Source organism: Cucurbita moschata, unplaced genomic scaffold (genome assembly GCF_002738365.1).
Source record: "Cucurbita moschata cultivar Rifu unplaced genomic scaffold, Cmos_1.0 Cmo_Scf00008, whole genome shotgun sequence".
In the NCBI taxonomy this organism is placed as follows: domain Eukaryota; kingdom Viridiplantae; phylum Streptophyta; class Magnoliopsida; order Cucurbitales; family Cucurbitaceae; genus Cucurbita; species Cucurbita moschata.
Genome location: NW_019268524.1, coordinates 1256935 through 1278216, shown reverse-complemented (window position 1 = coordinate 1278216; position 21282 = coordinate 1256935). Strand labels below are relative to the sequence as shown.

The following is a 21282-nucleotide window of genomic DNA, read 5'->3' as shown; positions in this document are numbered from 1 at the left end:
AAAAAAAAAAAAAAAAAAAAAAATCTTACCAACGAGGTGAATTTTCCTCACTTATGTGGTATTTTGATTTGTTTAAATAAATAAGCATTTTTCTTATTTATTTATTTAAATATACAAAAAAAAAATGTCTATTTTAAGTTTTAAATAGAGAGCCCTCTTAAATGGCCGTTGGCAATAAACACAACGAAACATGCCCAACATGCAATTGTTGGAAAAAGATTTGCACGTTTGCTTGCATTATTGAGTAATAAATCCAAACCAATTTTGATCCTTTTTTTGCAATTACGACACCGGTCAATTCATTATTTATTACAACAATCTTAAATATCGATTCCACTCTCATAATTATAAATAAATAAATAAACGTCTTCAAAAAAAAAAAAACCCCAATAAATATTTATTCATAAATTCCATAATTTTCAACTAAGAATGAAACTTGATGCATGTTTTATTTAAAATATATTCTTTCACCCAAAAAAATTAATTTTTAAATCGACATAGACAATGAAATATTTTTAGATTGTAGTTTAAGTGAGATGATTAATTGAGAGTTGATATTTTGTATAATAATTAATTAATATATAAAAATATAAGGGACCCGTTTGCACTAAATGGACAGGTCCCATTTGATTTTAAAACGCCGGGGCCTCTCCAAGACCGTAACACGTTTCAAGAAAAGTGCTTTTGTCGGTTCCCATGGTCATTGTATCTGGTTGAAACAAGGTTTTATTTTCTTTTTTTAATAATAATAATAATAATAATAACAATAATAATAACAATAAGTCTTCTTTTCAATATTAAATTATGAAATCCTATTAATTCATAATAATTAAACCTTTATTGTTCATATTAATTCATAATAATTATAATTATAGTTAAAATACTCATAATTTGATATTAATAAGTATCGTTGTTGTTCTTATTTTTCGAATATAATTGGGTGACTTTCTATTTTATAATCAGCTGCTAAATACGGAGGTTGAAAAATGGAATAAAGTCAAAAAAGGATAATTTTATTTATTTATTTAAGTTAGAGAATTGTGTTTAAAATTTGATTAATTTATTGTTAATTTGGAAAAGCGGAGATTGCGGGCAAATACCTGAGCGCACGACCGCCGGCTGTGGCGTCCAGCCTGTTTGTAATGAGGAGGGCTGACGGTGGACCACCGCCGCTCCAGGTGGCATGATCTCCGCTCATCATGGCCTTCTGATTTTGATCAAACCCCTTGTGTTCTACCAACTCTGCCGTGTTTACACTATTTTTGATCGCTGGTCCATTTGGCACCTTACGCCGATGCCGCTTCTCAACCTATTTGCTAATTTCCTCTTCTACCCCCCGTTTAGAACCATTCTGCCGATTATGTACGAGGACAAATTTGTCACTTTGCGGGAAAGCTTTGTAAAATAACATGTTTTTTTTGTTATTTTGTTACACTATATATATATTTTTTTTAATTTTGTTGTTTGAAAATAACTTTTTGAAAGTTTGAATTTTTGTGGAAGTAAATATCGATTTTACCCCTTATCCTGAATCTGTTCTCGTTTCCCATGTGAATAAGACTGAACCTTGTAAAGTTACATGGGCAATGTTCCACTGTATACTAGGAGTACGAAACTTCGCAATACCGCTTTTGAAAACAAATCTCAGACGTTCATCAACTTTTACTTTTGCATCAGCCAGATCAAAAGACGAGCCTGATGATGATCCTACTTTAGGTTGCTCCTGATTCGGCAAAAGTACCACGGCAAGCATGGTGAGTTTTATTTTCCTAAAAAGTATAAATTAATTTATAAATTGAATTAATATAAATTTGAAAAAACTAAAATCTAAAATTAATTAATGTAATTCAATATCTATCGTAGTAATTATTTAGGGAGGATTTATTAAATTAGAGATTATTTGTGAGATTTTGCTTTTCAAAATAAATTTTCAAACCATAAAAGGAGGGATTCCTTTACAGAAAAAGAAAAAAAGAGAGAGAGAAATCATATTCCCGATAATACCCTCGTTTCCGGTTCGTCTAGTTTGACTCAAAATTTGTCGGTGGATTAATGTGAAAAAGGGCAAATAAGGCAATTCGAATATCCTCTTTCTTGTTTAATTATATTCGAAAACATTACAGCTGCGCCAGCATTTGCCGTGTTGACCGCGTGATCCACTGTGAACGAGTTAATAATGAAAATAAAGATAAAATGACAGGAATTGTCCACTGGTGTGACCACATGACATACTATGGGGGAGGGTTAGATGGTAAATTCACTTAATTCTCCGAAAACGAACCAAATTGAAGTTTCGTATGAGCGGGAGAATGTGAAAAAGGACAAAAAAATAAAAAAATTAAAAAATAAGGGACTTGGTCATTTCCTACGTAATTAATGGCCTTGAATTTTCCATTATAAAACTCGTCAGCCTAAAAATTAATTATCAAATAATTGCAAATAACAATAAATATCAAGCTAATCAACTTACCGTGTTTTACCCATTTTCGCCTTTACGTTACGCGTTTAGGTTTTGGATATCAAGGCTGTTCATTTCCTTTATTTCATCTCTGGTAAGTTTTATTTCGGACTGTAAAAAGTTAAAACGGAAGTAACGGAAGTAAAATTCTGCGGCTTGGTTCCATGGATGTCGTGTAGTTGTTAGCGGCGGTTTAAAACCGAGTAAATGGAGACGTAATAATAATTTTTTTAATTAATATTATTATATAAATGGTGTTCTGTTGTGTGTGTTAATTCAATTCAGGAGGGGATTTTGAAGAACAACACCCCTCTTCTCTAAAGAAATCGTTTTCATAAGGTTAATGATTTGACTTAACAACGTGCATTCGGAATCGGTACGTGTTTTTTATTTTCTTATAAAAGAATTCAAAGACGTGCTGAGCTGTTGCCATTCCATCTCTGAATCCTTCGCTCGGCTATCTCTCTTCCTTCTCTTATTACCTTCGTGACCCTTCTGTGGTGCAAGCTGTAAAAGAATGGAAGCTTATTTGGACACATCTCGGGTTCAACTCATTCTTCCTTTGGATATCTCTCGTATAAGTTGTCACCGAATGTCGCAATGATTTAGAGACGGCCACTGCTGCATTCTTCACCACGCGTCTTCTTTCGCTTCTTCCAAGTATTTTTCTTCCCCATTCTGTTCTCTCTCTTGTTTTTGCTGTTTCTCCGACAATGAGATCAGAATCTTAGCCATTTTGTTGTCCTTTTTTCTCTCTTTGTGGGTCTTTTTCGATTTTAAGATCGGTTTCAGAATTTTGGTCTTTAGGGGTTTTGGGGCCTGAAAATCGGTGTTCTGCAGCTGGGGTTTTGAGATCGTAGCTCAAAATGGCTCCCTCGTTTGATTGGTGGGGAAAAGACACTCATAGAGGAACTCCTGTTGTTGTGAAGATGGAGAATCCGAATTGGTCGATGGTGGAGCTGGAAGGTCCGTCGGAGGATGATTTTCTCATCGCCGGCGACTCGCCGGCGACTCGGACTAGAGAGAAAGCCCGAGGCAAAAACGCTAAGCAACTCACGTGGGTTCTCCTACTTAAGGCTCATAAGGCTGCTGGTTGTTTAACTTCCATTGGCTCTGCAATGGTGGACCTAGCCGCTGCCGTTAGACGCCGTGTTGCTTCTGGTCGGACTGACGCCGATGACGCCGACAATGACGTCTCTGTTGGAGGCAGAGTGAAAGAGAACCCCACTGTGAAAACGAGATTCTATTCTTGTATCAAAGTGTTTCTATGGCTGTCGGTGCTTTTGTTGGGTTTTGAGATTGCGGCGTTCTTCAAAGGCTGGCATTTTGATACTCCAAAGCTTCATTTGGATTATCTCTGGGCATCGCAGTGGGGCTTTAAAGGAGTTTTTGATTGGATTTACGCTCAATGGGTATTGATTCGAGTGGGTTATTTAGCTCCTCCTCTTCAGTTCTTAGCCAATGCCTGTATCATATTGTTCATCATTCAGAGCTTGGATCGTTTAATCTTATGTCTGGGTTGTTTCTGGATCCGATTCAAGAAAATCCAACCAGTTCTTAAACCTGGAGATTTAGACCTTGAATCCGCCGAAAAGGGCTACTTCCCAATGGTTCTTGTGCAGATCCCCATGTGCAATGAAAAAGAGGTGAAATTCCTTGTTCATATCCTCTGCTTTTGCCGGACATCGTTCGAGTTCTTGTTGATAATTGAGTTTGTGTGTTGTTCTTCTTCTCAGGTTTATCAGCAATCAATCGCTGCTATCTGCAACTTGGACTGGCCTAGAACCAAGCTGCTAATTCAAGTTCTTGATGACTCTGATGATCCAACAACCCAATTGCTGATACAAGAAGAGGTTCATAAATGGCAGCAAGAGGGCGCCAACATTGTTTATCGTCATAGAATCATTAGAGATGGTTACAAGGCTGGCAACCTCAAATCCGCCATGAATTGTAGCTACGTTAAAGACTATGAATTCGTCGCGATCTTCGACGCCGATTTTCAACCCACACCTGATTTCCTTAAAAGAACTGTTCCTCATTTCAAGGTATTTGATGCTCTTTTTGCAAATCAATTGTGTTTTGGAGTGTCCTTAGATGATTGTTAACTCCATTTTTCAAATGGCACTCAGGATAATGAGGAGCTGGGGCTGGTTCAAGCAAGATGGTCGTTCGTGAACAAGGATGAGAATTTACTGACCAGGCTGCAGAACGTTAATTTAGCTTTCCATTTTGAAGTAGAGCAGCAAGTTAATAGTGTGTTCCTCAACTTCTTTGGATTCAATGGCACTGCTGGTGTGTGGAGGATCAAAGCCCTCGAGGACGCCGGTGGGTGGTTGGAAAGGACCACGGTCGAGGACATGGATATCGCGGTCCGTGCTCATCTTCATGGATGGAAATTCATATTCCTAAACGACGTCGAGGTACTAATCGTTGTTCATTATATGATAATTTAGTGTGTTTCTGAGTTATTATTGAACATAATTTTATCTGTATGATCAGTGCCAATGTGAGCTACCAGAATCTTATGAAGCTTATAGAAAACAACAACATAGATGGCATTCTGGTCCAATGCAATTGTTTCGTCTTTGTCTGCCTGCTATTATTCGATCAAAGGTATCGTTATTCGATCGAACGTGCAATTATTCGTTTTGTAATCGAATTATGGCTCGATCAAATTGCTGATAATAGTTCTCTTTACGTAATTGATTCAATGCAGATTAGTATATGGAAGAAGTTCAACTTGATCTTCCTCTTCTTTTTGCTCAGAAAATTGATATTGCCCTTCTATTCTTTCACACTTTTCTGCATAATTCTCCCAATGACAATGTTCGTTCCTGAAGCCGAGCTACCCGCGTGGGTCGTTTGCTATATCCCAGCCACGATGTCGTTTCTAAACATCCTACCTGCCCCAAAATCCTTCCCTTTCATTGTCCCTTACCTCCTTTTTGAAAACACCATGTCAGTTACCAAGTTCAATGCCATGATCTCAGGGCTCTTCCAGCTTGGTAGCGCATACGAATGGGTTGTCACGAAGAAATCGGGTCGGTCCTCGGAAGGTGATCTTTTGTCATTGGTAGAGAGAGAGCAAAAGCATCAAAGAGGGGCGTCGGCGCCCGACTTAGAAGAGATGAAGGAAGAGCTTGAGAAACAGGAAAAGAAAGCTTCTTTGCGGAAGAAGCATAACCGAATCTATACAAAAGAGCTGGCATTGGCTTTCCTTCTCTTAACTGCATCAGCACGGAGCCTTCTGTCTGCTCAAGGGATCCATTTCTACTTCTTGCTATTCCAGGGGATCTCGTTCCTGCTCGTCGGTTTGGATTTGATCGGCGAACAAATAGGTTGATTGTAAAAAAAAAAAAATGTATGGAACTCTGTAGGGAAGAACACAAGGAAATTACCCCAAAAAAAAAAAAAGAAAAAGAAAAAGAAAAAACCACAGTGGAATAACTTGAAGAAAAGGGAAGGCTTCTGAGAGTCAAAAGATGAAGAGAGCCTCAGAATATGCTTCAAAATACGAATGTGAAGTCCATTTCAGTTGAAGACAGGCGAAAACAACAAAGGAGCATTATAAGGGGACAGTAGCAAAAGACATAATATTGGACAGAGATAACGCTTATTTCAAAGGGCGATGCTCTTCCAGTGTGTGTATGTAGGTTTTTTTTTGTTTTTTTTTTTTGGTTTTGTTTCTCATAATGTTGTTTCAATTCGTTTGTTTTTGATACTTTTGTAAGAAAAAATTTCATCAAAAATATGATGAAGAAGATGAAAGATGAGATGGGGACATAAGAAGTTGGTTCATATTTAATGACTGTTTCTTGTGCCTTCCTTCTGGTTGCTTTGGTGGTGTAGTTGTCAATGAGAAGATGTTGGGTAAGCCTAAATTTACCTGACCAAAGCAATTTTGTTTGTGGAGTGGGTGATTGGTCGGTGATTGGTCGGCGATTGGTGCGTTTAAGGTTCAAAGATATCCAAAACGTAACTGTCCAAATTCGAAAGATGACACCTAATAGTGGGAGAGGAGTTGCAGCCTACACGCGGCAAAGCTTTCTAAACCATTTTTTTGTTCGGATTTAAACATTTATTTGTTTTACTATTATTATTATTATTATTATTTAATTTCTTGTCTCTACCCTGTCTGTCCATTGAATTTTAAATGGTTGGAGGTATTTTCGGTTTATATTTTAGATAATATTATTTTAATTTTGATTTTTTTTTCTTTTAAATTCTATTTTGGATTGTATATGAATTGGGTTCTAATTTTTTCTTACATAATAATTTCAATTTTGAGTTTAGTTAGATTGTTTCGAGTAGGGTTCATCGTTCAACCTAACCTTTTATTTTCTAATTTCGTTGATGGTTTAATTTATTATTTTTTAAAAAATTATAGTTATGTATAATACATATCATATTAATAATTAAAATTTCATACCGTTTAAATACCAAATACATACAAGTTTACTACTACAAAAGGTTTCCACCATATTTTCAATTGTTATTTACATTTTTTTTTTGTATCGAAGTGTCACAATTTCACTCTTGCGATAACAACACAGCGATTGTGCCTCACTTGTTCTAACCCAGCAAACAAATCATCCGTCTTAAATTCAAAATTCACATACAATATTGACTTATATTCGACATGTCAAAATTTAGTATAAGTTATTGACAGTTTGAATTAGTCAAAATATTTATAATTAATTAATATTTAGATAATATATTAATTATAAAATATATCTTAAATTCAATTAATATTTTTCACATTTGTAATATATTTAATTTTATGCTCATAGTTTATATTTTCTTTATTACGAGTATTAGTTTATATCTTGTATCCTACTTAAACGCTGTGAATATCCATAAATATTGAACCTTCCATCTTAATTCTATTTCTCATTCCTAAATCTGTATTGTAATAATATTTTCGTGTCGTTTGATAGAAATATTTTAAAAAATAGGTTTGAAAACAAATTAAAAAAAAACAATGTTAGAATTAAAAGGGGCTGAATAATAATACACTTAATAGCAGATAACTGGGATCTGATTATTACGTGGTTAGATTCAAAAGTTGATATAATTGAATGAAGAACAAAAACAGAGATAAAACTTGACTGACACAAATGATAAATCAAACAGAAAAAAAGTGGAAAAGTTTTGCCAAGAATGAATCGGTGAGTTGAAACAGAGATGATTCGACAAAGATCAGAAGAGATTGAAATGAAATGGCAGCTTGTGATCTTAAATTCATTAAAGATTCATCGCATTGCCACCGCCATGGACACGCAGAACGAAGCATATAAGCATGCTCTGTTCTTGTCCTACTAACAAACAAATGAATATCAAGAGTCCCAAATGAACAAAACCCAAGAAAAAAAATGATACCAAATGCAAATAACAAAGGAAGATTTGATCCTTCTCTTCCAAAATTTCCATGAAAACTCAACACTAATCTACAATCCCCAATTCAAACCAATTCTCATCATCAGCCCTCACCCACGTTCTAAATTTACATTCCTTTTTCTGCTATCAATCCATCTTCTTCTGCTAAAACTCGAAGAACAATAGTCAGAAACCGAGTCCTATACATTTGAATTCCCCAGTCTCCTCCTCCATCTCCAACCACTTAGCGCTCTGCTTTCAACCTCCCTGCCATCGCCAAATCAATTACCATCTGGAAGTTCAGAATGCAAAGCTATTAGATTATGAACCCTACCATTTGGTCCCAAATTGTCAATGGCCGAACCCGAATCGAACCCCATTTGGAGAAGAGTTTGGATATCACTTTCCAACATCGTCTGCACCAAAATGGTATTCCATTCAACACATTTGCATCAGTTGAGTATTAACTTCAAAGTTGAGTACCTGAGGTAAAGAAGGAAACTGCGTGGATGTGGATGTGGATGCCATATTCGACATCATCCCCTGAAACTGAAACATCCGGTGAGCGGGGACGACCGGAGGAGCTGCGCTCATCCCAGGATGATCAAATCCTAGAACACTTTCATTGCTGCCTCGTACCTGGAAAATCTACACCAAAACAGAATCAAAATGGTTCATGGACGACATTGTATAACAATCTAACCAGCCGACACAATTATGAGCTTACATCTTTGGATAAAATCCGCTCGAGATCGATGTTCATGTCGGGGTTGACAGTAGCAAGTTTCATCGACAAAAACTGCAACAAACCCAACAAAATTCATAATCTCAACCGACATTCGGTTCAAATTCTGTTTGAATTTTTAACGCATACCTCAACCTGTTGTTGCAGTGATTGAACATAGTTTATAATTTCATCAAGCATTACAGCTTTTCCAGTAATCTAGAGACAAAAAACAGATCGAAATTCGAGTGAGAATCAAACATGGAGGAGCTGAAAAAGTCGGCTGGAATTAAAGCAATCCATTACCTTATTGCATCCAGGAACAAGTTCTTGAAGCAATCTCATCCGTTCACTAATCTTCTCCCTCCTCACCCTCTCAGCAAGGCTATGGCTGTTTGTGGCTTGCCCTCTTCTAGCTCGCACATGAATGTAATTTTCCTTGGGAGCTTCTCCACTGTTACTGGACTTCTCTTTAGCTTGTTTTCCAGTTCGTAAATTCTGTTCCATTTCTGGATTTTTCTCTTCTTGTGTACTCGAACTTTCCCCAGAAACATCTTTTTTCACTTTCCCTTCAGATTTCTGCTAAAGAAACAGTAAATTCAACGCCATGATTTGAAATCAAAGAGGTAATTGAAGATTTGTGGATGTTTTTACCGTATTTGAGCTAAATGGGAAGGCGGAATCAAGGGCTCGTTTTCTGATTTTACCATTTGGTGAACCTAATGCAGCTTCTTCACCAGATGGTGGTGGTAAAGTTTCTTGTGATGTTTGAGCAGTGTTGGCAGTTCCTCCATTTCTGTAACTTGAAGAACACCCTCCAAGAATCTGATCAGCAAGACCAAAAGAACCGAACATGTCGGAATAATTCCCACTCCCAAAACATGGCAACTTCGTACCCATCTCTAAATCTGTCGGATATTGAACAGTCTGTGATGTGCCACTTCCTCCTCCATGATGATGATTCTCCAAAACAATAGGAAAGGAATTTGAAAAATCTCGATGTGAGGAAGCCATTGAAGCTGCTCCAAAGCTCTCACTTTGACCTAATGAAACCAGTGGATCCCAACCAGACCCATAAAACGAACCCATCGCCATTGTTACTGAAGTTCTATCCGAAGATGGACAATTCAGTAACCCATCACTCGAATTTCGAAAACCCATTTCGTCATTTTCGAGATCACCCATTTTCCTCCCCTTGCTAGTCAGTTTACAGTTACTTCCAATGAAAGGAAAACAAAAACGAAAAGAGAGAAAATATATTAAAAGGGAAAGGCGATTTTGACCAGAGTTGAGCCTGTGATATCTTGCAAGACTAAACAAAGAACAAAATGTAGGCTTTGCAGCTTTATAAGACGTTAAAGTAAAAGCAGCTTCTCAAATGCAGCATCCCCATGAACAAAAAAGCTAAAGAGAAAGAAGAGAGGGTGTTGTTGAAGGTGTAGAACAAGCTTGCTCTGTTTTGCTCTGTTTTTTCTGCTCTGTTTTTTCTACTCTGTTCAAATGCAAAAGGGAGAAGAAGAGAAAGTGAAGCTTTGAGAGTATAAAGTGGAGAAGAAACAACGACATTAGCTACAGAACAGCTCATGAATGCAGCAAAAGGAAAGCAGATTCGCTTTTAACTTTTGGGTATGAAAGAAAAACATTTTCCAACTTCTCCATCGAATCAAACACCAAAATATGATTGATTTAAGAAGCCTCTCTCTCAGGGTTCTTTTCTTCGGCTTAGAACAGAAAAAATCTGAAAAGGGATTCCTGCAAAGTTTCAGGAAATGAAAATGGTCGGTCTTAACAGAGAAGCTATAAAGAGAGACGTAGTAAACCAATGGGTGAAGTTATGAACCAAGAAAGAAGTGGAATTCACGAAATGGGTTGGTTCATGGTTGCATAAAGGGCAAAGAAAGCATCGAATTCCAACTTTTATAGAACAGAGACAGAGACAGAGACAGAGACAGAGAGAAGAACACAGACATTTGCTCACCTGTGTGTGGACATGTATGAATTAGATATTAAAAGACAAGACATCATAGACTAACTAATGCCAACTGCTCTTGTTGATGCTAAATTATTACACAAAACCTAATCTCTACCTCTCTTTTTTTCCACTTTAATTTTGTATATTACTTTCTCTCTCTTCTGCAGCTTTGAATTAAAATACTCTGTTTTTTTTTTCTTTCTTTTCTCTGTTTCTCTCTCTCTCATGCTTCTAATGATAGGAGAAGTGAAGCAGTGGAGAAGGGGAGATGTTCTTCTCTTCAAGCCCAAGCTTGCTTGCTTCTTCCTTTCATCTATACTTTCTCTTATTTAACTGACACATTTGCCTCCCAATTCTAAAAGACTCTTCTTTGCTGTTACACACTCATTTTTTCAACTAACCCCTCCTCTTCTCTTTCATTATTGTTCTACCTAATCTCATTTTAATCTCTTCAATGCTTCTTTTCTTTCTTTTTCTTACTTTTAACCCAAATTTTTATTCTTTTTTCCCCTGCCCATCTTCAAGTTTTTAAGTTTAGACGCTGCCAGAATCTCGTAGAAGTCCGTGTTAATCTTTATGAAATCCAAGAAAATACTCACATCAATGTAGCACTGTGTCCAACATGTTTCAATGTACTTTCAAGTATGTATTTATAGTGTAAAAGTTACCTATACCAACAGAGTGCACTTTTTTTTTCGGCTGAGAGCGTACTTTCCTTCAAGTAATTTTATGTTGGGTAACCTTTAAAAATTTATTGAAATGCATGTCGGAGGAGTAAGTAACGTGATCATGTAGTAGAGGAATGTTGGGCCATCGAGTGTCGAATCCAAATTTCAAATCTTGAATATGATCGGAATAGTGGGTGATATATTAAAAGGGGAATTTGAGGAGTAAAAGTAAAGAAGAAGTGGGATTAGTTTAGTTTATTGAAAGAATGAGCTGTAATAAGAGTGGTTTGTTTAGGTGATTTGGGTGCTTTATAAGGAATATTGGAATCTGATCATCCAAATTTACTTCCTTGTCCTTGCTCTACCATTTCCAGCTATACTCCATGTCTGCATCTAAATTTCTCCCTTATTATTATTATTTTTTAATTTTAATTTCAATTTCTATTATAATTATTTAAAATTAAAAAAAAATTAATTTTAGAAAATTATTATAAAAGAATGCATGATTGTGATGGTACATCAAACTTATCACTGCACCTTCTCACTCCAAATCATTCCTCTTTCTCTCTCTTCATCCTTTTTTTTCCAATTTTAATTTCTTCCAGATTTAAAACAGTATCATTTGAGTGATTACCCTCGCATGCCCCAACGCCAACCATACATATATTAATAAATAAATAAATAAATCTCCATTTCTGACTTTATACCTAAATGGTTACCTCACATTCTTACATTAAATTAAAACATATTTAATTTAATTTTAATACGTCGAACGTGACCTTCATATGAAGCTAGAGGTTCTAACTAGTAAGACCGGTCGAAGGTGTGACGGGGTTTTAGCTTGATGACTTAGCGTTGAAGAAGCAATTTTAATTTTAATGTTAAATTTAACTTAAATTTTTTTTTTAGAGTTAAAATTGAAATAAAAATAATAATAAAATGATATGTAGAGTTGAGAAATCTGAGGCGTGCGATATGTGTGGCCCTACTTCACCGTCAATGATGGGTTTGGTCCGTTAAACGAGAATCTCAATGGATTTTTATTTTTTATTTATTTTTCCTTCTCTAAAAGCCTTGATGTCGACTTATGTTAATATCATATCTTATATATATTTTTTTAATGTTTTTAATATATGTTCGACTGTCAGTCAATACCTAAAGAAAATCTATTTTCATTCATTTAATATTATATATTAATGTGTGAATAATATTAAATTAATTAGGGAGTGGGAGTTTGTTTTAAAAATAGGGTACTTTGCAAAGCTAAGCTCAGCCCATGCTTTTAAAGAAGCCTTTTCTCTTTACATAAAGCAACCACATTTCTCTTTCCCTATTAGAACTAAAAAAGATGATCATTACAACTAAACACACACTTACATGCATTAACACAATTGTAATTATACACTTACTTCAATTAATTTTCCCAATTAGCTGATCAACCAAAGGTTAATTAACTTTTAAAAAAACTTTAATAAAACTCGAGTGTTTTGAACATTATCATATTATTATTGAAAAACGAAGATGTTGTTAATAAATGTTATGAAAAAATGAAATTAGAATGTTCAACAGATTCTTGATATTGGACGATTAAAATGACTCTTCGTGCACCTAACTATTACAATCATTATAATTTTGAACGGCTCAAATATTAGAATGATTTGGGTTTATTAGGTAGGTAACAAAGTTTCAAGTTCTACGGCCTTAAATTCTCTTGTTGTCTCATATTATTACTCCACCTATTAGATTTTGTTCATCAAATGGAGATCCTGCACAATTCCCTAAAAAAACTATTTTTTTCAATTGCCTCGTAATTAATGAAAAATAGAAATAGATTTCTTAAAAAGGATTTCGCCACTTTTTTTCTACGCTCTTTTGGGAGCCTAGTGTACTCATGTCTGTGATACTATTTGTTTGATTTGGTTCATTATGATTTCTCGTCAGCCTCAAAACTTTAAAATGGGTTGGAGAGATTTTTACGCTCTTGTAAGAAATGTTTCGTTTATCTCTTCAACCGACGTAAAATCTCACATATAAAATAGGGTTCGCGTTAAAATGGTAGGGATGAAAGGGAAATGGGTAATGAGCTAAGGGAGGGAAGAAAGTAGAAGATGATGATAATAGAAGAATTGGGAGTTGGAAGATAGAGAAAGAGTAATTGAAACACAATCCATGAAGAGATGAGAGTTTAATGAGAGTAAAGTGGTTGGAATTGAATGAATGTTCCCACATCCACAAGCTACCATTTTGAATTCCCCTTCGTGCGTAACACAATCGCCACTCTCCACTCTTTTCATCTTCATTCCAAAACCAAACATTAACATTAAGAAAAACAAACCCAATCTTTGCTTTGTTTTTAAGAATAATGTTGCCTCCTGCTGTTTCTGTTTCTGTTTCAAACAAACATTCACCTCCATCACTATTAACAATCCAACCACACTCTAATCATCATGCCTCTCTTCAAAACTATTTCTCTGACACTCCAGTTTTCTATATATATTCTCTCTACAATATTATCATTTCCCCACCCATTCTCTACCCCTAAAATCCTTTTTGCACATTTTCTTGTGGCTCGTGTTCCTCCCGACGTCGTTTTGTCTACATAAACTACTTATCATCAATAAGGATGAATGTGTTGTACTTTTGTAATTACCATTACGGTATAATCATGAAGTTTTTTTAAATTCTCTCGTCAATTGATTTTTTTTTTTTGGGTTTTTAGTAATGATTTCATTAAGTAAAGTACATTATTTTATTTTATTTTATTTTATTCAATATTAAATTGTTGTGTAAATATTCATGTGTTTCGAAATTTTAGAGATAAATGTATAATGATTTTAATTAATAAGTTGTTGAAGTTTTAAAATTTTTTAAAAATAATTGATACAATTATATAAATTTTCAATAGCTTCTTATATCATTATATAAATGGATTAGTAAATAAATTTATATAGAAACTAAATTTGTAATTTAATGAAAACTTCCCAAAACGTTAATGTTTTTACCTAGCCCTGTATTGCTATGGGCGGCCCTCAAAAGTGGGGGAAAAGCAATCCGCTATTGGGACCAGCCGACGAGGCTGATAGACTGGGCCGGAAATCCCTACTCTAGGCCCACAAATTTACTGGGCTTTTTGTAGCATTTCGTATAAAGCCCAAGTTCTTTTTTAATTTACTGGGCTGATATACTGGGCCGAAAATCCCTACTCTAGGCCCACAAATTTACTGGGCTTTTGTAGCATTTCGTATAAAGCCCAAGTTCTTTCTTTTTTTTTTTAAATTTACAGGGCTGATAGACTGGGCCGAAAATCCCTACTTTAGGCCCACAAATTTACTGGGCTTTTTGTAGCATTTCGTATACAGCCCAAGTTCTTTCTTTTTTAATTTACTGGGCTGATGACTGGGCCGAAAATCCCTACTCTAGGCCCACAAACCTTTCTAAAAAATATTAAATTTCACAGAAAAAGTACCGCAAGCTGAAGCAGAAACAAAAGCAGAAGCATGATCGATCACACTCACACACCCACGAACATAAGAGACACAACTATTCACATGGTTTGGAGAAAATAAATTTTCCTACCTCCATGGGTAGTAGCCAATCCAATCCACTCTAACTAAAGTTAGAAAGTTTTTCCCAGTTGCCTCTAAACAAATATAAAATAACACTTACCTTACCTCCACAACAATACTAGACATACCTTTATATGAGCATAACAATACTAACACTCATACGTGAATCATATCATATATCAGCTCATACATGAATCATATCATATATCAATACGAGAGAATGTACTCTATGACATCCAAATGAATCCAATAAATATGTGAATATATGCGAGGAATGTACAAAAAGTATTCATGAATCCGAAAAGTTCATGAACCAAATCTTTTCGATAATTCTAAACCGTTTGGGTCGCGCAGCAAGCTCAGCTAAAAGTAGGAATGCGACTTTGATGGGTCTGCACATTCATAGACAAAAATATACTCCGAGAATAAAGACATGGTTTTGGTCAAACCCATGCCCTGTTTGTATTATTGGCAATGAGTATGAGCTGCATTTGTATTTGCCATTAGAGAAGGGGAAAAAAATAAAGAGTAAAAAAGAGCACACTCAATCATTCTGAGCCAAAAGATTCGAGGAAAATAAGGTGGATTTGATCCTGATGTTGAGGGTTAGGAATTGCTACTCTCCATAATAGTACGATGTCCACTTTTAGCATAAACTCTCGTGGTTTTGCTTTGGACTTCCTCAAAAGGGCTCATACTAATGAAAATGTATTTCTTACTTATAAATTTCCAATCATTCCCTAAATTAGCTAAGGTGGGACTCCCTCCCAACAATACTCACTAGCGAGTGGAATCGAAGACAATTCATTAAACATTGAAGAAAGATACTGAAAGAGCTTTGTCTGTCGGTCTCAGACATCATTCCTAACACTTGACATAACAGGCAAAGAAACTGAAGCATTGGAGAAATGTGCCTTGAACTTCCTTGAATCCTTCACCGTTGCCGTTTCCACTCCCATTAGATGGTTTAGGTAACCACAGGATGTTACCAACTTTCGCTCTATGGATTCAATGGTTGTGTTTCGATCCAGCAACATCGTGTTGTCGAATGCCGACCTCCAAACTATGTTGTTGCTGTTGGATATCTCCGAGGGGTCGATTTGATTGATGTTTTGTGTCGGTTCTTTGCGCTCGATTGCGTTGGTTAGTTTGTGCTCTTTGTTTCGTCTTGCTATCTCTCTTGAAAGAAGGCTGCTGCTCGCCATGATCCTTTCTACGTTGTATCTTGAAGTGTCGAAGTTTGTAACCGCGTTTGTGCCACGGAACTTGATGGCTGCTATGTCATATGCTTCAGCTGCTTCCTCTTGTGTGCCTGTACATCATTATCAGATAAACTATGCAAGAAGGATAGATAGCAAAGCCAAAATACTTGTTCTGCATCATCAGTAATGTAACGGCCTAAGCCCACACCTAGTAGATATTGTCCTCTTTGGGCTTTCCCTTTCGGGCTTCCCCTCAAAATTTTTAAAACACGTGTGCTAGGGAGAGGTTTCCACACCCTTATAAAGAATGTTTCGTTCTTCTCCCCAACTGATGTGAGATCTCACAATCCCATCTCAGACATAAAATTTAACAACTAGGAACTCAAAAGCAATAGCAAAGGCAACAAACCAAATGTTCCAAGATAGAGGTCTTTATTCCCGGCGACTCTTCCGATCCGAGCTTGCCATCTCCCATGCTGATGATGTCTGAAAACAGCAGTCGAAAACTCAATCTAGCAAACAAAACGAGTAAGAAAAAGTCGAGCATGGATCGAGTCTTATGAACACACCTAGTTACTCCTCTGTATATTGAAGCTCCCCTGGAGAATCCACTGCTTTTCCTGAAAACCAAAAGCCAGTTAATGAGACTAAACACAGAGAAATATGAAGAGCAAATCTTGTGGCAACATACTGATACCTTCTCAGATGGGCGACATATTCTTGGCGGTTCATGTTCTTCATTTCTTCAATTTCAACTTGATAACTCTTTAACTGCAAAAGTCCATAGTCAAAAGGAATCTGAAAACTGAAACGGGTCGATAACGCTACGATCATGTCATACCGGGAAGTTCAAATGCGTGGAGGGTCCCCAGTACTTGAGAGCTGCAAGATCATAAGCTCTTGCTGCTTTCTCCTCCATATCATAGCCACCTGAAATTCAAATTACTATCCATAAACTTCCATGTGATCGACTTCCTTTCGCAGAGTTCTTGAACAAAGGCATACCGAGATAAACTGAAGTCCACACAATTGAATTAAACAGCATCCGTATGGAAGTTGAACATGACATGCAACAAGGAAATGGTTTGAAGTCAAAACATGGATTTGAAGAACAGCCAACAACATTGGAGGAACATGACAAGCAACAGGAAAGACAAACCTTGTCTTCCTTTCCTGGTTTGGCCTTCCTTCTTACAACTATTATCCCACAAATGAGCCTCATATCTACCAGTCCATCTATGTCTGATCAGAAAGAACTATCAGAACATTACTAGCATACAAAGGGGTAAAAAAGAAGCAAGAACTTAGAACGAATTATGCTAAAAACAAACATAACATGTTAGAAACTTTAGAACAACCTCGTAACACCTCTGTACTGTGATGTTCTTTGTCCAAACGTGTCGATCAACTTCCGGTGGACCGGCTTCTTTCTACCAAGCAAACCCCTTTTCTTTGTTTCCATGGTGGCTAGTCCAGGATGACAATTTTGGGTTGGAGCAGTAACACAACTAGACTGAGAACCAGGACTCATTGACAAGCTAAGCGGCTCTACATCTTGGCTACTCATCCGATCGATAGGCTGCTCCATAGCGTGTCGAATTTCATAGCTATGGCTTGCAATAAGAGACTCCTTGTTGGCATCCTCAGCTGGAAACTGGAACATTCCAAAAAGAATATGTTGCTCTTGTTGTTTAAAAAGATTCAAACAATGTTGCCTCTCTGAGACAGCTTCAGCACCATCATTTTGATTGTAATATATGCTGTCTAAGCTCAAAGCTGTGGCCTCTCTTCCATGATTTGCACTACCAAGAAAGTCCTCAAGCTTTGGTGAGATATTTGGCAACATTTCTACACATAAAAAGGTAAAATCTAAATCTTTTCTTTAAGAAACTTCATCAGATTGAAGCTTTGACAGAAGAGAGAAGAAATAGACCTTGAGGTTGTAATGTGCTGAGTGACTCCATGAAACAAAGAGATCCATCTGAATTGAGTGGCATTACAGACAAGGGAGAAACCAAATCACCATTATAATGCTGAGAAGCTAAGAAACTATTTGGCATGGCGTTAGAACTTGCCTGGCTTTGGCCTTGGTAGATCACTCTACGTTTATACTACTCAAGTTGTCTACTTATGCAAGAGTTTCTCGAGTGTTTTACTGCTAGTTGATATTGAAGCAGAGCAACTCAATCATTGAAGATAAAATAAGAGGCGATGTTTCTGAACGAGACGAACAAACAAAAAGAAAACTAGAAGAGAAAATTCCCAATTTGCATAGGGATTCGTGTAATTAAGAGGCCATCATCTCATGTTCGACGGTCTTTAAATTGTTCTTCAAATGGGTAACTCAAACTACAGAAACCCAGATCAAAAAAATCAAACAAATTACAGATTGAAGCCAGGTGGGTCTTCTCTAAAGCACCCAATTTCTCAGTAATGCTGAAGAAAATCGATGCATTATTGGCCACTTTTCTCTCCCCAATTACAGAAGGTTGCTAAATCAAGGAGTTGATGAAGGACAGAGAGCGGGGCAAGCGGGGGTCAGGTAACCAAAATGGGCATTTCCTCTTTATTGTATACATTATTTTGGTTGCTTTATCAAAGTGGCAGTGCAGAGCAGGCCTGATGGATTTGACGAGCAGAGCGTCTGAGGTTGGTGTCTTTTTCGTAGTATGGTGTGCAGATTGTTGGGCGTGTTCTTGCAGTCCAAATGATCTCATCTATCTAACTTTAAATACTGCTCCAGTCTTCGTTTTCATATTTCATTTCCAAATCCAACAGGAAAAGGTGTCGAGAGAAGATCCAGCAAGAACACTGTTTTATGCGGTGGCCACAGAGGGCTGAGGGTTTGGACAAAAACAAAAGGTGTCTCTCTGGTGTGTGTGGGGGATGGGGCCATCTCATTCCGCCATTCCTGACTTTTGAGCATTGACATTGGGGGCTTGGCAGCTTACTGTGTGCTGTGTCTACATACATTTTGATGCACTTCTACACTTTTTGGTGGGTGAGATTTGAACTGTATATCGAATGTGAAAAAGTGATATATATATATATATATATATATATATATAGTCAATGAGGTTGGTATTTGATGCAATAATCTCATTATAACTCCATGTTAGCTCCTCGCGAGATGAATTATACATTAGTCGTGAGAAATTCAGACTTCATGGACAACGTCGGTGTATGCTTAAGTGTTGAATGACGTTTGAGAGAAATATTTTAGAAAACGTGATCGAAGAAATACATTGAAAACAATTTGAAAGAAAATAATGTTATAAGCTAAAAGCGATTAGGTAAGAACGACGACTTTGATAGCATATAACTCAGGTAGAAAGACTTGACAACTAGTCATATCCCCTATAGTACATTTTTGGGTATTTTAGCTCTGTGTAGACATGATTTTGTAAATGTCAATCTAAGATGAAACACAGATTTTGTAAATGTCAATCTAAGATGAAAGCATGCAAAAGGGATTTGGAACAGGCATGGATAAGCATAACCAGGACATCTGACATACAATCATAGACAACATACCTTGGACAAGCATGGCCGTGACACTAAGCATACCTCAACCCTGTGGTTAATTCTACAATTAAACTTGTTACATCGGTCGCCTAGGTGGGTTTTGGACTCTTAAGCTCTACATCCTTCCATGCAAGCTAGTTTTCAATTCAAGTGGGAACTAAAAATGATGGTTAAATTACATTTCAATACTTAATATTGAAAAAAAAAAAAGGTTAAATTTTAATATTTAGGGTTTTAAAAGTTATAATTCTATACTAATTTTCATAATTTTGTCCTTATAAAATAATGCCCGCCCTTTAATAAATTGATTGAATACGGATCATGGTTGGTTGGAACATAGATAATTAGGTAATGAAGTGGGCAAACCAAAAGTGGCCCAAGCTTTTTGAGGTTAGAGTTGTTTAGTGGTATTGAGCTCACCAATGGAGTCGATACTAGCAATGTGCTACTTAACTTGTTAGGCTAGATGGAAGACCCCACCCTCTTCTACAGACCAGACCAGGCCTTATTGTCTCAAATGTTAATAAAAGATAATAACAAAAAATCTAAAACCACTGTAACAGTTGCCTGAGAGTTCCACACGACCATGAATTCACAAGCAGATTAAAAGAAACAGAGATTAGAAAAAATATAATAGAAAGAACTAGACAAATCTACAGAATTTACAAACTAAATGCCCTTATAACAAGATCAAGAGCAAATCCAATCATAAATCCCAAGTTTCCATGTACAAAACGGATCCTTTCAAGCTTTATCCTTAGCATGAAATGGCACTGCGTCAGCCGACATATTTTTCTGTGCACGAGTGGGGGGATCAACCTTTCTTCTCGCATCAGCAGTTTCATATCCAGCCACCGGAGTAGATAGCCCATTGCTTGAATACGTTGGATAAACTAGAGAATTTTTATGAGGTGGAGGAAACATTCCAAAGAAATTTGGAGCATACCATGCAGCTGGTGAAGCCATGGGACCAAAGCTGGGGGAAAACCAATTCCCATAGGGGTCTGAGCCATATAAACCAAAACCTGGTCCATAAGGTGGAAAAGGTGTAAAACCAGGATAAACTGTATAACCACAGCTATAATATGGGTAAGAGGGAAGAACATTGCTTTCAGAAAGAGGGCTTTTGGAAATATGGCCGCCATTGTAGTTCCCCTTTTTTGGGATGGCTCTCTTCACCTCCACACGCCTACCATTTAACTCATGAAAGTTATTTTGAAGAACAGAGTCAACGGATTGTACAGAATCAAACGTGATAAATCCAAATCCTCTAGGGCGTTTAGTTACACTATCACGCATCACGACTACGTCAGTTACCCGACCAAACTTTTCAAAGTAATTTTTGAAGTCATCTTCAGTCAATTCAGCCGATAATCCTCCAACAAAAATCTTTCTGCCCCTAAATTGATCTTCCATCCCAGTACCATTAATCATTCTTTGTTCTCTAGCTAGCTCCACAGTTTCTTTTCCTACGATTATGGACGAAAACATAATAAATCAGCCAAACAATAGAAGGACGTGAATCACAAAAAAATTAACTTTTCCAGTAAGCCTTCACCTTCTTGAATCGATCAAATGCCCTAACTCATGAACCGTAAACCATACTCTATAAAATTAAAGATGATTTTTACATCTTCGGCGGCCTCCACAAAATTCACACAAAAGAATTCTAATTAGTCCTAAAACCCTAATTGCACTAAAACCCTAACCATTGCCTCAAAACAGATGAGATTATACCAGTCAAACCGTCATGCGAGCAAAAAAAAAAAAAAACGAAAAAAAAAAAAAGAA

The 21282-nt window shown here is 36.6% G+C and overlaps 4 protein-coding genes across 9 annotated transcripts in view; 1 reads left to right on the top strand and 3 right to left on the bottom strand.

Moving 5' to 3' along the window:
* The first annotated feature begins 2779 nt into the window (after positions 1 to 2779).
* LOC111446529 (probable xyloglucan glycosyltransferase 12) lies at positions 2780 to 6267 on the top strand. 3 transcript variants are annotated; one of them, XM_023085375.1, is made up of 6 exons: positions 2780 to 3118; positions 3299 to 4104; positions 4195 to 4503; positions 4588 to 4878; positions 4958 to 5071; positions 5175 to 6267. In XM_023085375.1, the coding sequence occupies exons 2-6, from the start codon at positions 3325 to 3327 to the stop codon at positions 5799 to 5801; spliced, it is 2121 nt and encodes a 706-aa protein (XP_022941143.1). In that variant the 5' UTR covers positions 2780 to 3118; positions 3299 to 3324; the 3' UTR covers positions 5802 to 6267. The 3 variants fall into 3 exon arrangements, with proteins under 3 accessions (XP_022941143.1, XP_022941142.1, XP_022941141.1); XM_023085374.1 differs by having other exon boundaries at positions 3266 to 4104; XM_023085373.1 differs by having other exon boundaries at positions 3240 to 4104.
* Positions 6268 to 7664: 1397 nt separating this feature from the next.
* Positions 7665 to 10913, bottom strand: LOC111446744 (transcription factor bHLH74-like). Of its 2 annotated transcripts, none has more exons than XM_023085683.1 (7): positions 9213 to 10913; positions 8865 to 9137; positions 8709 to 8777; positions 8562 to 8633; positions 8318 to 8473; positions 8169 to 8250; positions 7665 to 8101 (listed from the first exon to the last, which is right to left on the bottom strand). In XM_023085683.1, exons 1-7 carry the CDS (start codon positions 9741 to 9743, stop codon positions 8079 to 8081), a joined length of 1206 nt encoding a protein of 401 aa, XP_022941451.1. In that variant the 5' UTR covers positions 9744 to 10913; the 3' UTR covers positions 7665 to 8078. The 2 variants fall into 2 exon arrangements, with proteins under 2 accessions (XP_022941451.1, XP_022941450.1); XM_023085682.1 differs by having other exon boundaries at positions 8318 to 8482; positions 9213 to 10912.
* Positions 10914 to 15509: 4596 nt separating this feature from the next.
* LOC111445921 (AP2-like ethylene-responsive transcription factor ANT) lies at positions 15510 to 18312 on the bottom strand. 3 transcript variants are annotated; one of them, XM_023084473.1, is made up of 10 exons: positions 17900 to 18312; positions 17466 to 17814; positions 17325 to 17435; positions 17126 to 17208; positions 16972 to 16980; positions 16808 to 16896; positions 16664 to 16737; positions 16536 to 16586; positions 16376 to 16452; positions 15510 to 16076 (listed from the first exon to the last, which is right to left on the bottom strand). In XM_023084473.1, exons 1-10 carry the CDS (start codon positions 18024 to 18026, stop codon positions 15616 to 15618), a joined length of 1431 nt encoding a protein of 476 aa, XP_022940241.1. In that variant the 5' UTR covers positions 18027 to 18312; the 3' UTR covers positions 15510 to 15615. The 3 variants fall into 3 exon arrangements, with proteins under 3 accessions (XP_022940241.1, XP_022940242.1, XP_022940240.1); XM_023084474.1 differs by having other exon boundaries at positions 17325 to 17814; positions 17900 to 17947; positions 18042 to 18310; XM_023084472.1 differs by having other exon boundaries at positions 17325 to 17814; positions 17900 to 18310.
* Positions 18313 to 19999: 1687 nt separating this feature from the next.
* Positions 20000 to 21282, bottom strand: part of LOC111446397 (RNA-binding protein 1-like) — a 1726-nt gene continuing 443 nt past the window's right edge. Inside the window, exon 2 of the mRNA XM_023085207.1 lies at positions 20000 to 20960. Within this exon, the coding sequence (XP_022940975.1) occupies positions 20236 to 20925 (690 nt within the window). The 5' untranslated portion in view covers positions 20926 to 20960 and the 3' untranslated portion in view covers positions 20000 to 20235. The remainder of the gene's footprint in view (positions 20961 to 21282) is intronic.

What these genes read in the sequence shown, in the direction of transcription:
- LOC111446744 (XM_023085682.1), bottom strand. Translation starts at nt 9,743, where the DNA reads ATGGGTGATCTCGAAAATGACGAAATGGGTTTTCGAAATTCGAGTGAT. An exon ending in TCCCATTTAGCTCAAATACG is followed by an intron (nt 9,138 to 9,212) that starts GTAAAAACATCC and finishes TTTCTTTAGCAG; the next exon opens with AAATCTGAAGGGAAAGTGAA. An exon ending in CACTGCAACAACAGGTTGAG is followed by an intron (nt 8,634 to 8,708) that starts GTATGCGTTAAA and finishes GGTTTGTTGCAG; the next exon opens with TTTTTGTCGATGAAACTTGC.
- LOC111446529 (XM_023085375.1), top strand. Translation starts at nt 3,325, where the DNA reads ATGGCTCCCTCGTTTGATTGGTGGGGAAAAGACACTCATAGAGGAACT. An exon ending in CCATGTGCAATGAAAAAGAG is followed by an intron (nt 4,105 to 4,194) that starts GTGAAATTCCTT and finishes TCTTCTTCTCAG; the next exon opens with GTTTATCAGCAATCAATCGC. An exon ending in CTGCTATTATTCGATCAAAG is followed by an intron (nt 5,072 to 5,174) that starts GTATCGTTATTC and finishes GATTCAATGCAG; the next exon opens with ATTAGTATATGGAAGAAGTT.
- LOC111445921 (XM_023084472.1), bottom strand. Translation starts at nt 18,026, where the DNA reads ATGCCAAATAGTTTCTTAGCTTCTCAGCATTATAATGGTGATTTGGTT. An exon ending in CCACGCATTTGAACTTCCCG is followed by an intron (nt 16,738 to 16,807) that starts GTATGACATGAT and finishes GGACTTTTGCAG; the next exon opens with TTAAAGAGTTATCAAGTTGA. An exon ending in CCTCTATCTTGGAACATTTG is followed by an intron (nt 16,077 to 16,375) that starts GTTTGTTGCCTT and finishes AATGATGTACAG; the next exon opens with GCACACAAGAGGAAGCAGCT.